The sequence below is a fragment of the Ochotona curzoniae genome, unplaced genomic scaffold, assembly GCF_017591425.1.
Source record: "Ochotona curzoniae isolate NIBS_2020 unplaced genomic scaffold, NIBS_Ocur_1.0 scaffold_4701, whole genome shotgun sequence".
In the NCBI taxonomy this organism is placed as follows: domain Eukaryota; kingdom Metazoa; phylum Chordata; class Mammalia; order Lagomorpha; family Ochotonidae; genus Ochotona; species Ochotona curzoniae.
In genome coordinates, this window is record NW_024467122.1 from 67601721 (window position 1) to 67619767 (window position 18047).

General features: G+C 49.6%; 1 protein-coding gene across 1 annotated transcript in view; it reads right to left on the minus strand.

Annotated features, from left to right (window-relative positions):
• Positions 1-277: 277 nt before the first annotated feature.
• CA12 (carbonic anhydrase 12) overlaps positions 278-18047 on the minus strand; it is a 43629-nt gene continuing 25859 nt past the window's right edge. The window contains exons 3-11 of the mRNA XM_040969635.1: positions 15369-15548; positions 14689-14831; positions 11434-11529; positions 10703-10766; positions 10335-10492; positions 8714-8840; positions 3187-3219; positions 2259-2346; positions 278-1291 (exon numbers count right to left, since the gene is read on the minus strand). Of these exons, the coding sequence (XP_040825569.1) occupies positions 1222-1291; positions 2259-2346; positions 3187-3219; positions 8714-8840; positions 10335-10492; positions 10703-10766; positions 11434-11529; positions 14689-14831; positions 15369-15548 (959 nt within the window). The 3' untranslated portion in view covers positions 278-1221. The remainder of the gene's footprint in view (positions 1292-2258; positions 2347-3186; positions 3220-8713; positions 8841-10334; positions 10493-10702; positions 10767-11433; positions 11530-14688; positions 14832-15368; positions 15549-18047) is intronic.

An 18047-nucleotide genomic window follows, 5' to 3' on the forward strand; every position in this document is an offset into this window, starting at 1 on the left:
ACCACATCTGTGGGAGGACAACCAGGAAGGAGTTACATCTTCTTGAAAACTGTGACTCAGGGAGGAATGTGAGAATCTTAGTAATACTCCATTATCCTTGGCTCCTAAACACCAACAGCAGTGCCAGCCCCTGTGTAGATAACTTTCTACCTTTATAGCTTGAAAACATAGTTTACTACAAGTTGATATCCTCTACGTGGGGAATAGATTAGGCCACATTGGCAGAAAGGGACTCTTTAAAAGTGAGATTTGGGTAAGAAACGAAACTCTGTAATCATTTTGCTTCTATTTTTCAAAAGCTCAGTGGACCACCTCAGAACTCCAGGTCTGCTGTAGGAATAGTCTAATTATTTATAACAAAAATCAGTACAGTACAAAAACCTAACAGGAGGTTAGGTTTTAGATTCAATATTCTACCCATATATTGTGACTTGATGAACAACTGTGCATCCAAGTTCAGACTCCAGTGTGACAGTCTCCCAGACCATCCTTGCCTTCTCCATTTCCCTTCCACCTCCTTGTCTCTCTGCCTTTCTTCTTATCTCCCACCAAAAAACAAAAACAAAGCAAAACAGCAACAAAACCCTTTTCTCTAATATGCATTCATTGTTTATAACCCAAAGAGCAAGACTGTGAAAAATATCCCTAATGTATTACAATCTCTTGTTTTCTTTTCCTTGTCAAGATTTTTCCAGTTAACACAACAATTCCCCTACAGTTGTGAGGTCAGACTGAAGGCTTTGTCATAGAAGGAAATCAAAGGGCAGCAGCTCTCCCCCCGCTGAGGAGAGAAACTGGGTTTCCGAAGCAACATACAAGCAGAAAATGCACACTGTGGTCTGAAAGCTTGGAGAATAAGCATAATTTCCAAGGCACTTGTGAACACACTCACCTGAAGCCATGGGTAGAAATGTTTTCCAGTGAGTAAACAGCCCGCCAGCAGGCAGCTTGGGTTTGTGACCCAGAATCCAGACCCTTACCAGTCTCACACAGGCACAGCAGGCAACCCAGAGTTCCTGCCTCCTGGTTCTTGGAGTTCATCCCACCCATGAGTACCACTACTCTAGTGGTGGCCCAGAGCCTTAGGGGAGCCTGAGGTCCCCCAGGCATCTGGGTGTTTGCAGGTGAAGCTTCAGAGAACACCTGGAGGTATTTCAAGTGTCCTGAGAGCCAGCTGTGTAAGTAAGGTCCTTCCTTAGGCAATTGAGAGGGCCTTGAATTTCAGGCTTGGCCCTCCGTCTCCATCTTGGCAGCTGGTTTGTAGATGACCCCCTTGTTGTCACCTTTTGTGCTACGGGAACAAAAAGAACACACAAGTCTCATTAGAGGCTGAGGATAGAATGAGCTGGGAGAGCAGGCTGACCCAGTTATGCAGTGAGAGAAGCCATACAAACCAGACTCCTCTTTCGAGGCCTGTCCCCAGTTCTGCTGACTGTGGGAGGGGATGCCCCCAAACCAAGCATCAACCCAAACAGAACCTGTTAACCCGTCATGTGTCCTTTCAGCCCCTGACCTGTGTCTAGAAGACAGCTTCATTATTTCCTACTTTAAACCCTTGATTCCGTAAGTTCCAGCAACCCGTTTGTTTTTTCACATCTGGGAAGATTGAGTTTTAGAAGGATCCGAGAGAACTGAGCACAGAACCATAGGTGACAGCATCACTAGCTAATGTCACTCAGAGATCAGATTTTCCTTTAAAAAAATTTTTTTTAGAAGGAGCATTTTTAAAAGACAAGATGTAATCTTAGTGAGGAGGCAGGTATTGGTGCAGCAGTTAAGATACCCATAGCCCATATCAGAGTGTGTAGGTTCAAGTCTCAGTTCTACTTCTAGTTCCAGCTTCCTGATAATGTGCACCCTGGGTCATGAATAGTTGGGACCCTATCAGTCACATAAGAGAACCACATTGAGTTCCAGGCTCCCTGTTTATTGAACCAGCAGGTTGAGAATCTTTTTTTTTTTTCTTTTAAAAAAATGTTTTAGAAGCTGCAAATTAAGAGCTTTGTCTGATACCACAGAGTTAATTAGCAGTGGCAGCAGGGTTGGCAGGCAGACTTCTAAACCTAAGCACAGTGACCCTTGAATGACCAGTGTCTCATTCAAAGGAAGCCTGAGGCACTTGGTGTTTCAGGAACAATGCTCCTAGGATAAGTGATGGTTCAGGTGACAGGGGCCCTTCCTCTGCCAGCTGCCTTCTCAGACCTAGGGATCATGGACAGTTGAGCCACCCAGCCCCATTCCAAATCCAAACAACTCACCTCTTCTTCCTTCTGCAAAACCAAATGGACACTGCTAGGACAATGCAGATACCAATAACGCCGGCCAGGGCCACAGAAAGGATGATTCCTGGTGAAGAGGCAGTGGACACACATTACATCCCTCCCTCCCTTCCCTCTCATGCCATGGCACACGGTTGTGAAATCACGTCCCCAACTGCAGAATCATCCTCAGAAAGGTATAATCTTCCCCTATCCCTGTTCTCAGATTCTGGTCTTTGGCTGGAGTACTGAGAGGAGGCCATTTGCAAATCCTAGTGGTTGTCCAGTAGGGGTTTTCAAACTTGCACAAAGATCATGCAAAGAGCTTGCTCAAGATATAGATTTCGTTTCAGCCCAACACTCAGAGACCCAATTCAGTCTGTTTGGCTTAGGTCCCAGGAATCGGCATTTGACCAAACATCTCCAGCTGATGTTTGTGCACATGGTACATGGAACCACTTTTTGAAAAACCCTGGGCTGCAGGTAAGAATTCATTCTCTTTGCCTGACTTGAAGGCCCATTGGAATGTCTGTCAGTTTCACCCCCAGCTTTCCATCAGAGTCTTAAGCAGTTCCTAACAATCCAGTTCATTGCCAAGAATACATGGCCGTTCACCTGACCCCCACACTGGGCTCAGGTGTGTTCTCAGCCAGTAGCCTCTCACCATGACCAACAGAAGTCTGAGGAAGGCTCTTTGATTGTACACATGCAGTCGATTAGGTCTTTCATTGGAGGAGCTTTTGATTGGCAGTTCATCTTTGAATTAGACAGCAACCTGAGGATAAGACCCATAGCAAGGAGGGGACCAGGAGCCACAGCGACAGCATGGAGAAGCAAAGAAAGTGGGCCAGAGGCATTCCAGGCCCAAATCACACCGAGAATCTCAATCAGCCTGCTGCAACATGCATCGCCAGCATTGGCCACATACCCACACTCAGTCCTGTGCCGGGAAGGATTTGCACTTGAAGGGGGAGGGAGGAAAAGATTGTAAGTTAATCTTTTACCAATGAACAGTGCTACATTGACTGCTGCGTTGCATGAAGCTCTTGGTGACACAAGGCTTATGTTTCTAGGGGTGCTTGGTCTTGACTCAGGTAACTGCCCAATGGACGAGAGTGGGCGCACATCTAGGGCATTCATCCTGTGGTCCCTCTGTCCCATTCTCCTTCATCACAGCAGTCCCTCTGTAGTCAAAACTTCAATTTCTAATTCAGCAAGGCCAGGAGAGGGAGTTTAAGAACCAGAACCCATCTGGCAGGCTACTGTCTACTTCTCTGGCACCTGCTTCTCTTCCTCAGCTAGGAACCCACTGCCAGACTTCTCCCCCATCCCAGACCCATCTGTCATCATGATTTGCTCCAAGTTTTGCTTTAGTCCTACTGGACCTACTTGTCCACCATATCCTTCCCTGATACATGGAATCAGAGGATGATGGCTTCTTCCAGCAAATTGCTGTTGGGGCTGAATGGGGTGAGTTGGGAGTCCTCAGTGGGGCTGATCTGGTGTGCTGCCATCCAAGGTGAAATCTCCATTCTCTTCTGCATACTCCCAGTCAGGTCTTCCATCTGGGACTCTGAGTTTACACATGTCCTCTTAGCTGGTGTTTTTCTGACCTCAGTGGAAACTTCTAGTTTTGTGTGTATATGTATATGGCAAGAGTTCTTTTATTCTAACTTATACCATAAGGCAGAGTGTGCAGGTCGTGACCACCCAGCCATACATGTAGGTGAGCCTGTGTCCATAGAGCCTGTTGTAGCAGCCGAGACCCTGGCAGAGCCCTGGCCAAGTATGAGAGCACCAGTAGAGAGTCAGCAACTAACTCCTCTTGGGACACTCGATAAACTGCAGAACCAGAGCATATTCTGCTCAGCCTGGGTGATTCTTCAGCAGTGATCTTTGCTTCCTGTCCCCCTCTGCAGTCTCACAGTGGACCTGCAAAGCCTCCCCAGCCCAGGCCTGGCATCCCCAGGTGACTCTTCACCTTCCATAGCTGCCAGGATGTGCCTGATAGCCATGGAAAAGAGCTATCCCAGAGACAGAGTGGCTTGTTCTCTTGGCCTCCCAAGTGGAGAGAGGGTGACTCCTGGATTCCCTGCTCCTGGCCTCTTCTTGTAACCCAAACACAAAGACCAGTCTGTGGCTCAAGGACCCCAAGTCTTCATCTGGCAATAACTCTGTGCCTGTGTGGCCTGTGGCCACTGCACAGCATAACTGCATGTTTGGGTGTGTTGTATTTTTTTTTTTTCTGAAGGTACTCAGAGACCTTGCTTAGTCCTTGGAATGTTAAAATGGCTGACATAAGAAACCTGGTCATGGTTTCTTCCCTAAGCCCTTTGATGCATCACTCTTTAGCCCCTTTGGCTAGTGGGGCCTGACCAGGTCCCACCTTGTACACTAGTGGGCTTGACCACTCAGTTGAACCAGCCAAACTGGGTGGTTCCCTGAGTCACCTCTTGCAGTAACCCAAACATCCTGACAGCCACTGAGGCCCCCAGACAACTGAGGAGCCCCAACTCATGGCTGGGGGACTGCCCCTCTCATGCCTAGGAAACTGAACTAAGTCCACAGAGAGTGAGGTAGCCAGAATGGAAGATATACTACCATCTGATTCCTTTTATTTACAAATAGAAATAAAGCCAACAGCTACAGTGTGTGCATTCTAATTGGGAGGATAACCCTCCGATAATGAGCTGTCTTAGCTGTGTGAGGGTTCTTGCTTTTAAGGTTTTATAAAACTATCCACTTGTGCTGCGCAGTAGATTGGCCATTTGTGAAGACCCATCCCCTTGACCGCCATACACTCTCATCTAAATGCGCCTGGGCTCTGGGTTTGATGGCGGGCAGGTATGTGGCATGTGGAATAAGCCTACTAAAGACGTGATCCTAGAAATGTTCTGGCTTCCTGCTGTCCCTCCGGTTCCCTGTGCCCTACTGTGTTGAAATAACCTGATGATTCAGATTGAGGGGACTCTCACTTTACCTCTCATCACCATCTGGCTCCAGAGTGGGTGCCACTGGCTAGGAAGAGGTCAGCCCAAGGCAACCGAGCCTTGGTCCCCAGGACTTCCATCCTGCTCCTCTCCTCATCCAGCATCTGATTTCCTGAGTAGCCTGACTTGGTGTCTGGGTGGCTTCTCCCACAGGGAAGCCCACTGTGAGGATACAGTTTTTCTACCCTCTCAGCTTCTCTCACATCCTGCAGTCGGGTGGGGATGAGGTATCTAGCAGCCTGGCTGTTTCTGCCTCTGTGATGTCAGTGTTACTGTTGCAGGGGTAACTGTCATCACACTGAATCTTCACACCAGAATAAAGAGCAGGGTATGTGATGCACAAGTTTACATTCCTAGGAAATGAGTAGGGGGGGGAAGAGGGGGAAGCTCAGTCCTGGGCTTGGAATGTTGCTGGACAGCCCTTGGGGTGGTGGTTCTCAAGCAGGGCAACTTGGACCCATGTCCCCTTTGGCCAATGTCTGGAGACAGTTTTGGGGTCCCACATGGAGAGATGCTGCTGACATCTGGTTAGTACAGACCAAGGAAGCCCGCTGCTGTGACACATAGCACAGGCCCTTGCAGCTGCTTGAGGACTGTAAACCTTGTAAAGACACAAACCCAGCCTTCCACTCCTTTCCTAAGCCTGGTCTGAGAGAGCAGCAGAGGGTCAAGTTGGATAATTCAGTCCCAGTTATCCCCAAATTACCCTCATCCAAAGTCCAGGCACACACACTCCTCAAGGATTTCCTTCATTTTACTTTTCCCTTGATAGAATTTTCTGACTCTATTCTTATTAACTTCAAGGAGAGACAGACAAAATAATCCTAAATAAACCAGACCCTGACTGTAAATATGCTTTTAGGTCTACAAATAACTGAGTCTAAACTGCTCCAGATTCATACCGACAGTCTCACAATCGCAAGCCTGATGCTCCGTGTTAACAGTCCAAGGCCCACTCCCAGTTGGGTGCTAGAGGCCCTCAGGAATGCAGTTGTCCTGGGCAGATGAGGCTTGGTGCATCACTCCTCTGGGGCCGCCTCCTCATCCTTCCTCAGGAAGCAACTCTGTTTGCTGCTCATGTCTTTGGGAGGTAAAAGAGAGGGAAGGATTCTGGCCACGTTTCTATAATCAGCCTCTAAATGAAGAAGTTTGCCTTGCTTTTGCCTCCCAGGAGCCGAGCCCAGCCACTCAGAACAAGCCATGCAGAAAAGGGACAGCAGCCAAGTTGCATTTGGGTCTTAATTTTGAGGCCCCCTTGCATTCCACCAGCCAGCCTGGGACAATCTACAAAGCGCTGTGCTTGGAACCTGCCTGCACTTCATGCTACAAGCCATTCTAAGATGTTGGCTAACTATTCCCCAAGCCACAGTCCAACATTATAAGTGCAGAGTTACTTTTACTTGTCACACTCAAGCTTCTGCTCAGCTTCTTCTGATCCTCTGTAACTGCCCTCACACCCTGTAACGTAAAGTCATGACGGGGCAGTTGTTAGCATCCACTAAGCATTATAACCTGTGAGCCCAGCAAGAATATCAGCTCTCCTGGGGTTTCATAGCTGAGAAAATCAAGGCTGCAGAAGAGACGCGGTATGTCCACATCACGTAACCAAGGGGAGAGAGAGACAGAGTGAGAGAGAGAGAGTGAGAGAGAGTGCTGAAGCCTTGGACCTCATCCTGCTCCCAAGGACAGACCGAGACCAGCTTAAAGGATCCTGCTGCTGCATTGCAGCAAAAGTCCTTATGGTGTCTGGGGACAAAGTCGCTTCTCACCAAGCTTTATGCTTTGTGAATGCTGGTTTTAAGACTGGAAGCAGCTGTAGAGTACCACCTGTCCTAGAATACCACATGCTCAGAAGAATGGGAAAGGAGAATGCTATGGCCAGAATGGCCCAGAAGGGCTAAGACTACACATTCTAGTCACTTCCTTGAGATTGGTTGTCATTGGCATGTAGATTCTCAAGTCCCTGTGGAAGCGCCATTGCTCACAGATCTCTTCAGAGCCAGGGACTGGGGCAAAGGGAGAAATGATGTCAAATGTCAGCATCTGGAGTCTGTGAAAAGACCAATCTGCAGGCAATTCTCTGCAAAGGAAGCGAAGGGTCTAATTCTGTTCCTTTCCGCTCAGAAAGGCAGGCTCCTAATTAATGCACAGTGTATGTGTAACAAGTATGGTAGGTGATAGTTCTGATCTCACACAGCAAGAAGGGAACTAAGAACCCAGGTGAAATGAGGGATGGCTTCTCCCATCTGTAAACATGAATACCTGGCCCACTGGGGTCCCAGGGTGATGTAAAGGGGTGAAGGGGTGAACTTCCAGGAATCTGCCCTGCTTCTGACCATGCAGGCTTAGCCCAGTGGGAATAGCTCAAGAATCTCCAATGAGAGGGGCTGACACTATAGTATAGTGGGTAAAGCCACTCCCTGCAATGCTGGCATCCTTTATAGGCGCCAGGTTTGTGCCTCAGTTGGTCCACTTCCAGTCGTGCTTCCTGCTGGTGGTTTGGGAACAGCAGCATTAGATGGCCCAAGTGTTTGGGTCCCTGCTACCCACATGGGAGATCTGGAAGAAGCTCCTGGCTGGGTAACTTGGGCCTGGCCTAACTCTCTCGTGTTTTTCTCTCTCTCTCTGTATCTTGGAGTTTCAAATAAATAAGTAATTTTTAATAAATACAATAAAAAAATCTACAATGACAAAGTGAGCTCAGAGATTGGAAGAAGGATGTAGAACCCAAGAGTATATATATATATACCCTTACAGCTTTCCTTGACCTCCACTTCCAGGGGCATTTGACAAAAGTACTGAGCAAGTGAAAATGCTTCAAGTTTGGGCAGTTTGGTTACAAAAAGGGACAAGTGGACCCTCATGGTGTTAGGAAAAAACTGAACTACTGTACTTTGTTCAGTCTGGACTGGATGTGCTGAGCCTATGCAGGCTCCCAGGGAATCAGACAAAAGAGCAGCAAGCAGGCTACTCTCCTGCCTGGTTGACCCTGCTGCAGGAGACCTCCAGCTGCTAATGGCCTCACACATGGGGTTTGCCCACTTTCTTGCATCCTGCAAGGGACATCCTTGGATGTTGCTGGTGTATGAATCACCAGGTGGGCCTGGGATGGAGTTGAGAAGTCAAAAGTCTGATCTCACAAGGAGGGTCCTGTTGAGGGTCTTAGGAGAACGGATCAGTCTCCAGAGCCAAGAAGTCCCTGAGAACATCCTTGCTCCCTCCTCTATGGAAGACTCACACTTAACACAGGTACCTGGAGGGCCCAGCTCAGGCTTCTCTGCAAGGCCCAGAGAAGTAGAGGATGGTCAGGGGAGTCCCCAGTAAGCCCCTACTCCGAAGCTCTTTGATGTGTACCACATAGTTAAGGCCAGGGTGCCCTTAATCAGACACCAGTGCCAGAGACTAACTCCCTGTGAAACCTGGCAGGGCTTGGCACCCCACCCCACAGACCCTGCAACTCCTCACCTTCTTGGAAGGAGGTGCGTACCAGCCTCACATCGACATCCTTGACGGGTCGGAAGTTGTTGATCATTTCTCTAGGGGAAGGGTCGTCTGCGCGTGTGTAGTACAGAGCTGTCTGCAAAGCCAGGAGCTGAGGGGGTGGAAAGAGCAGAAAATACCCAGCAGGCACAGTGACATCTCCTACCTGGCCTTACCTCTCTCCAGTGGGAGAAGCCTCAGGCCCCAACCTCTGGGGTACTCAATGAGAGACCCCCTAGAGCAGTGGTAAGGGATGGGGAAGGGTAGGAGAGGAAGATGCAGGTATTTGGCTTAGTGGACTTAGTGGTCAAGATGCCCACATCCCCCATCAGTGTGCCTGGGTTCATCACCCTGACTCCAGCCTCTAGCTTCTTGCTAAGGTAGAGATAGCTCAAGCACCCAGAGCCCTGCCACCCACGTGAAAGGCCTAGGTTGAGTTTCTGGTACCATTGCAGGCATATGGAGAATGAAGCAGTGGATTGAAAGTCTGTTTCTCTGTCTCTCAAATCCATTTTTTTTTTTAAAAGCACATTCCCTGCCATGGGGGTGTGCATCAGTAACTGGGTGCTGGGCAGTGCTGGGTCTGTCTTGCCTGCAGCTGTAAGCCCCTAGGGAGAACAGTGCTGTCAGCTGTTGGTTCTGCCTGAAGTCTTCACCACGGGGAGAGAACCTTGGGACAGTGGGGGGACTCCTTGGCCCCTCCTAGAGACTGCCGAACCAGAACCCAGCTCTGTAACAGAGGACTCCCCTGGTCCCCTGGCTCCATGGCCTTTCTACACACTCCCTGGATGGATGATGTGATCTGTTTCCAAAGTGGCTTTTGAGTTAGGCTGTGCTGTTCTCCCACAGATATATTTGCTCTCCTGATTCACCCACCCCAATTTCTGTCTGCCTACTTGCTGCCCGGAGGCTCAGAGCAAAGAGAAGGAGTAACACAGAGGGCTGCCCTGGATTCAGGAAACTAGTCTGGGGCCTGGGTTAAGGAGGCCAGGTTAACAGGTTGTTGCTCCATGTCCCTGGGGGAGCCGTTGTCCTCCCTCAGTGCAGGCTGTGGAGCAGAGGGATGAGTGGTGACTCTGGGTTTCAACTTGCTCACTAGCCTAGCATTCCCTCTCCTTTCCTTCATGATGGGAAAGGCTCATAGGGAGATTTACTAAGGATTCTGTTCCTCAGTCGGCACTGGACAATGGACTCCCTGAGGGCAAGGATGCCCACTAGCTCAACTGCTGCCATCCTGGCTTCCCTTTGGTACATGACTTTACTTCATGCCATCTTGATTCCACTCCATGAGGGAGCCACATACTCTCCCTGTCTAGGAATTGCTACCACCCAGCCCCTGGGGGCTGACCAGTCAAGGCAGCTGGACAGCTCTCCATGGCCACGGAGACACTTCCTGCCAGACTTGGCAGCTCCTCTCTGCAGCTCAGCCTGAAATTCCCTGGCACTCTCGGGCCCCCTTGCCCTGCAGGGAGAGGTTCTGAGTAGCCACCAGGGAAACCTGAGCAAATCACATCACCAATGATGACGACGAGGATGATGATGACAACGATGACCCCTTTCAGGGAGGAGACCAAGGTGCCATGAGGGCAGCAAGTGTGGCAGTTACCTGCTCCTGGGAAACGTGCACAGGGTTTCGGAAAACCGTCCAGAGCACAGAGGGGTAGCAAGGCGGGGTGGTGAGGGATCCTCGGTAGCGGTAGTATTCAGCAGGCTTTTCGGGAAGCAGTTCCTCAATATTGAAGGTTGGGATGCGCACATTTTGTCCTGGAGAGATAGGTGTGTATGTTGGGGGGTGGAGGGGATGGTATCAGCCTCACTGCCTGTGGCAGAGCTGCCCAGCCCAAGGACACACACAGCTTATATCCAGCAGCCCGACTGCCAGCAGACAGCATCTGCCCCTCACACCTGCTTTCCTTAAAACCTCAGAGGGTGGTCTGTCCTTCTTCAACAGTGAGCATCTGAGGTCACCCTTACCTTTGTACTTGACATATGGCAGGAAGCTGAAGATCCTGTCATAGTAGGGATTGAAGGAGCCTTTCTGTAACAGATTAAAAGCTGCCATCAGAGGGGCTGGGCTGGGGCTCCCACAGCCAAGATCCTCCCTAAGGGTGGATCATGATGGCTCCGCAGGCTGGTGGGAGTGGGTGTCACGGTCTTGCCCTGGTACAGCCCAGGACACACTGCGGTCCTCCTGAGGTTCTGGCCACAGGCCTGGAGGGAGTGAGGATGTAGACAGCGATGTCCACTCAACTGAGAACCACAGGGAGCACTGAGTCCACAGAAACCAAGTCAGATGGAGGTTGAGAAATGAGGCAGAAAGCAACAACATAATACCAGTGACTCACAACACATTCCCATTTTCTGGGCAGAGACTCTTTTCCAGGGTTAATATGATAAATGGAGTTTGGAAACTGGTAGTTTTACCCAGGGCTCAGACCCCCTGGTGGAGCAGCACTGGGCCTCTCCAGCAGGGTGACTGCATTCTTTAGGCAATGGGGTTGGGGCTGGAACTACTTGTTCCAGCATTACAAAGGACACTGCTGTCCAGCCCCAAGATGTGTTGCCTGCAGGATTTAAGAGAAAGGGCCCCATGGGGAAATCCCCCTGCTTCGCAAACCAGGCCCCATACAGGAGCAGCTTAGGACCATCTGGCATTCATCATCCCAACTTGAAATTTCATACGAAGTCCTTTAGCTAGCTCTTACCTCAATGAGAACAGCCAGGACAGCGAGGCCTTCTGACATGTTGCTGGCGGTTCGGATGTCAGGGTACAGGTCTGAGTTATAGTGGACGATATGTAGCTGCGGTGTACAAGAAGCCACAGTTAGAGGATCTCCTGCTTCGACTGGAGGCCTCCATCCCTGTCCCATCTTCCCCCTGTTCTCTTAGGCCTCTCAGACCCTCCCTTTTTGGCAGTCCCAAGTCTCACACCCCAACCTGTGAACTTCAGATTTCACTGGGACAGGCTGTGTCTATCACTCAACTTGTCATGTCCCAGGGTCGGATACAGTGCCTGGGGGTGACAGATGGGACTGAACCAGTGGATGAGTGGGTTTCTACAGTAGCCACTGAAGAGCCTGAGCACGTACAAGTTCTCTCCCTTCTGGTTTTTCCTGCTGTAGTCTGGAAGCTGAGGCAGAGGGGGCCCCTGTGATTCAGCTACCACCCCCTCCCTGGTCTTGGCTTCCCTGTACTTGATCTGGGAAATAGTATGGAGTGGGGCAAGGGGGTATAGTGGGAGAGCTGTAGCTATAACTCAGGCATGGTTGTATTTGGCACTGGACGTAGTCATTGCTCAGGTGAAGAGAATCCCATGTGGCTTTTCTAACTTCCGTCACATGTATTTTAGCAGGCTTCAGAAGTCTTACCACTTTCATCTTTACAAAATAAAAATCTAAGCTCTGAGGACAGAAAAGATTTATAATTATTAAGCAGAGGAAAAGAGAAGTTTCCAAGAATTCCTGAATTTAAAAAGTTGAGGGGTGGGCATTGTGGTGCAATGCGGTAAACTGCCATTTGGCATGCTCGCATCTAATTACCAGAGCGTCAGCTGGAGTCCTGGCTGCCCTGTTTCCAAGCCAGCTGCTTGCTGATGTGCATGAGAAGGCAGCAGATGAGGGTCGAAGTGCTCGGGCCCCAGCCACCCATGCTGGCAACCTAGACAAGGGTTCCTGGCTCCTGCCTTAGGTCTGCCACAGCCCTGGCTGTTGTGGATATTTGGGGACTGAATTGGCAGGCAGATGATCTCTCTGTCTCTCCCTCTTTTTCCCTTTCTTCTCTGCATCCACTCCCCTCCTCACCTGGGCTTCAACAACCTTATTAGTAGATAAGTCCACCTATTTCAAAGCATGTGTTTTCTTGATTCTTTGCCCTTGAGATTGACAGATTGAAATGGTTTGTTTGCATTCATCTCTTTTTCCAACTCATATGTCTATAAGAAACTCAAGCATGTTCTATTGAATATGGCATGATGTTCCTATTTTAAACTTTTCAAATGATTAAAAATGATATAATTGTTTAAGTGGTCCTCTGGGAAGGATTTCTCCAGGGCCCCTGGAGAGAGAACACCGCCTCCCATCCTGTCCATACTGTCTTGGTCTAGCAAGGCTCTAAGAGTGAAACAGAGCTAAAACCCACAAAATGGCCTGGTTCTTCTCTTTGTGCTTACAGCTGACTGCAAGTTTATGGTCCATATGAGTACTTTCGTTCCTTTGTTCACTGTAACTTTGTTCAGTGAAGCCTATTCCGGGCACAGGGAAATCCCCTACCAAGAGGATTAACCCAGTAAGCGTCCCGAATCTTCAATCCTGCCAAGTGTTTCAGTGACAGGCATTAGAAAGCTACCATCAATGGTATACTTATTGCTGTAGGTGAGCTTCCTTAGGTGTCCTGTTTATAGGATGAATGGAACATAATGGGTTAAGAAAGAATCTTCTTCAATGGATGTCATTTAGAAGGATTACCACATACACATTTAAAGGTCTGCCATAGAGAACCAGCTACTTAGGGTCACACTGAAATCCTTTCTTCACTGTCAGCATGGTAATTCATCAGGTCCTTGGCCAGGTAATGTGGTTTAACACCGGAAATTACAATGGCTTAGAAAATGTATCAACCCTCCTAGCCTATACCCTTAACTCTTGTTTTATTCCCCTTGAGGGAAATAGAAATCTCAGAATTGCAATTGGCCTGGAAGAAACTGTAGTTCTTGGGGTGCAGGGAAGGGCTTGTTCTGAAACCTGTGAAATCCCAGTGGTGTCAGAATCACACCCCCTCCACACTTGTTACCAGACCTGTAATTAGCCCTAGGCACCATGCAGCTCAGCAGTGATGAACAGAGCAGCAGTCATGCTGTTATTTATCAAAATAAATAGCCCTGGTTTCCTTGCATCTGATTTCCTGCTGGCATTGAAAACCCCCCCCCCCCCCCCCCCGTTCTGTGCTCTGAGAGCTCTGAAAGGGAACAGCCTGACTCTCCTTCCTCTCTCCTTCCTGTACTGGCTAGCTGCATGCTTATAGTATGGAAGTGCTCACCCCACCCCCTCCTTGTCTGTTGGCATCTAGGAGCATCTCAGGCTGGCCCAATCCGATGCTGCACTGGCATCCCAAGACTTCTTCATAGGGAATGTCTCTTTATAATGCCAGTCACCTTCTTCTACTGGTGGGTGCCCAGTAGAAGAGTGGCCCTGTACCCGTGTCCCCAAGCACAACCCATGTCCAGGGCTATTGACAGCACAGTACGTGATGAGGGACTGTGATGTTTGGGGGTGGGGATTCAGTAGTGGAATGCTTCAGCCAGGTAAGCATGGGATCTTTACCTGCTCAGGTCACAGGTGGTGATGGCTAAAAAAGGGGGCCAGTGGGCTCTCTGCACCACCCGGGGAGCACCTGACTTGTCAGTCACATTGCTTGGTTAAAGAAATAAAGACAGACAAGGTAAGCTTGATGCGATGTCCCAGTGCTTAAATCCTTGCCTTGGATGAGCCAGGATCCCATGTGGGCACCTGTTCATGCCCCAGCTGCTCCACTTCTCATCCAGCTCCCTGCATGTGGCCAGGGGAAAGCAGCAGAGGATGGCACAAGGCCTTGGGATTCTGCACCCATGTGGGAGACCCAGAAAAGGCTCCTGGCTTCAGATTGACTCAACTCTGGCCATTGGCTGCCACTTGAGGAGTGAATCAGTGGACAGATCTTTCTGTATTTCCTTCTGTCTGTAAAATCTGCCTTTCCAAGAAAAATAAATAAATCTTAAGAAAAAAACGAAGATCAGGAGGAGGAAGGGATCAGAGTCACACATATAAGCTGCAGGATGGTGCAGGTGGTTGAGCCTTCCTGTGCCACCAGTAGGGTGTGAAAGCTACCACCCCCCGACCACCACTACTACTATGATCTGATCTGATCTGTCCAGAGGACCAGGGCACCCAGACCAGGCAGTCCTACCAGACTGGCTGTTCACTCACCTCAGCAGCGAACTGCTTTCCATCCACAACATGCTCAGAGCCGTAGGGGTCGTCACGGTTCCCCCAGTGCAGGTGCAGCTGAGTGGCTGTGTAGCGGGACTGCAGGCCCTGGAGGTGCACATCTGGGGGCAGGTTCAATTTCACTGTGGGGATGAGGTGGAGAAGAGAGGCAGGCTTTAGTACCTCACTCAGCTGAGCTCTGCCAGAGATCAGAGTGGCAGGCGGCCACAGTGAATACAGGACCAGGGAGGAGCAGTCTGCAGCTCAGAAATGCAGCTCTTTCCCTGAGGTCAACCCCACTTCTCAAGGGGATACAGCACCTTCCTGGTTCTCTCTGGCTAATTAGGCAAAATAACTTCTCTGAATCCAGGCTTGTCTGACAAAGCCTCAATCCCCTGCTACCCCACTAAACTGCCGGGTCCCCTGAGTAACTCATGGGGCCCAGGGTTCACTACAGCAGCACAACTGATAGACCGAGGGGGGCCTTGTTTTCTACTGGCAGACTCACCCGAGCCCCTGGCCCCCAGGTTCTGCTGGAGACGGGTCCAGGCAGTCTCCCCATCATATGACTGACCCCAAACCCCAACCCCCAACATGGTGCCTCAGCAGAGCTCCCTCTGTGCCAGGAAACCATTGTAAGCTGGGCTTTGCCCTTGAGGTCTCCAAGGTGGCTCCCTCACCTGAGTGGCCATCATTGGTCAGGTTAAATGGCTTGTCGGCAGACACATTGTAGCCCTGGAACTCAAGGGGCATCAGGCTGGCATCGTACTGCAGGGTGTCACTGTGCAAGTCTATTGGAGACTGCAGGTGGCCCCCGCAGGACGGATATTTCCTGAACCAGCTTTTCTCCCCATCAGCACCTAGGAGGAAGGATTTGAACACAAGACTTAATCAGTGTTAAAACACAGCTTTTCGGGCTGGGCGGTGTGGCCTAGCAGCTAAAGTCCTCGCCTTGAACACGCCCAGGATTCCATATGGGCGCTGGTTCTAATCCTGGCAGCTCCACTTCCCATCTAGCTCCCTGCTTGTGGCCTGGGAAGGCAGTTGAGGACGGCCCAAAGCTTTGGGATGCTGCACCCACATGGGAGACCTAGAGGAAGTTCCTGGTTCCCGGCTTCGGAGCAGGGCAGCACCGGCCTTTGCGCTCACTTGGGGAGTGAATCATCAGATGGAAGATCTTCCTCTCTGTCTCTCCTCCTCTCTGGATATCTGACTTTGTAATAAAAATAAATAAATCTTTTAAAAAATAATAAAAAAACACAGCTTTTCTTTATTTTCTAATTTTGTGTTCAGGGCAATTTGCTCTTTTCTCATCTTTTCTTTTTCCCTTTTTAAAAAATGTGTATCTAATTTCACCTTGTTGAAAGGCAGAGTAAGAGAGACGTCTTCCATCTGCTGGTTCCCTCCCCGAAATAACTGCAAAAGCCAGGGCTGAGCTAATCTGAAGCCCAAAGCCTGAAATGTCTCCAGATCTCCTACATGGGCAGCAGAGACCCAAGCACTGGGATCATTATCTTCTGTTTCCCAGGATGCATCAGCAGGAAGCTGAATCACAGGCAGAGTAATCGAACCGTAAACCAGCACTATGCTATAGTCTCAAACTGTGACGTAACCCACTGCTTCACAACACCCACCCTCTCCTCTTTTCTTCATCCCCAGAGATCTTGCATTTCAGAATTGGGTTCTGTAGATACCTGCTCTTAAAATGATGAGGGGAAAGAAGGGCTTGGACAGCGCAAACCAGAGCCTGGGCCCCCTAGACTTGGCTTGACTTTGCACATCATTTGTATTTGCTACAATACACATTCTCTCTGTAAGCTGCTCACTTTAGCAATTTCACATCTGCCTAGTGAGCTCTTGTTATATATGAGCCTGGGGTAGTACTGGGTCTCAGGACCCCTGCTCACTCAGGCTGGTCTTATAGTAAGGAAGAATTTATTCCACTGGGCTGTCCTAGGTTGGAAAAACTGACCACAGCTCCAGGTAGGTTTTTCAGGCTGGTGAATCTACAGGTATGACTTTCCCAATGGGAAACCCTTGAGGGCACTGGATCTCTATACCCATGTGTATAGTACAGAACCTGATCTGATAAATATGCTTAGAGAACATCAGATAATCCTAAATCCCAGAACCTAGGGTAGAATTTAAGGTAGGAAGAATGATACCACTCTAAATTCATTATTGTAGTATCATTGACAAACTATCAGGAGGGACAGACCCAAATGCTCAAGTCCCTCCAAGGCTCAAGGTTCTCATCCAGCTACCAGACTACAGTCCCTCCTGTGCAAATAAAAATAAACATCCCATGTTCGGGTAAATTCTCCAACTCTCACCAAAGTCCTTAAAGAATGTAAATCCATGTTTAAAAGATTATCTCCCCTGGTAACTAAAAAGATTTCCAGGCTGAGGTTTCTCTAAGAAAAGTAAGTACTGGCATGCCTTGGCTCGTTGGAGGAGAAACCATGGGGCCCCAGAGCTCTGCCAGGGTCCTGTGTGCCAGGGTATGGGCACCAGGAACGCCATGCCTGGGGAGCACTACACTAACCACAGTGCCTCTGCATGAGTGTGTGAATGTGATCCTGGCCTCTCTGCCTCCTCACGTGGGGTAGGAGAGCTTCATTGGAGGACTGGGGAAAATCAGGTGCTACTTGCAACACCTGTTCATTAACAGTGCTGGGGAAGGCTGGGTTCCAAGCTCAGTTCTAGCCACTAGCAGTCACTTTCCTCACCATCATCCTTTGGGTGCTCCTGATCTGAAATCTCAGGGCAGGGCCTGCAAGAGTCTCCCATGAGGCTGTTCATCAGACATCCGTGCCCTCCAAGGTCTCCACTGAGCTCCACACTGTTTTCTTTCTCAAGGTTCCATGGCCCTGGGCTCAATGCAACCAACCACACAGGGATCGCCATAAGGCAGGAGAGAGACCAGAGGATGCCAGAGTAGGCCCTCTTGGGGCAAACTGAATGAAGATGGGCACTCACTCCACTGGGGTAAACCTGAATTCTTCAGGGGTAGCAGGCAACAAGGCAAAGTCATCACAAGGTATCATTTTAATCCCGAGGGTTAGGAAGAGACATTCAGGTGGTCACATGTCCCCAGCAAGGCTGCAGGCCAGCCCATGCTCACTGCTTACTGGGGCTCTCAGCCAGGGTCGCAGAAGCTGCTAGCCAGGCATGGTTGGAAAAACCCAGAAGTGCCTTTGCACCTGGAAGATGGACCTTCTGGTCTGTGTGAGCCATGTGGTAGGCAGGGTCATCCCAGATATCAGAGTTTGAGAAAAAGCCACCAAAAGGAATCCCCTGTACCTAAACACTCTTTATGGGAAGTTAGGGCAAAATTGTGAATCTCAGTACAGGAAAGC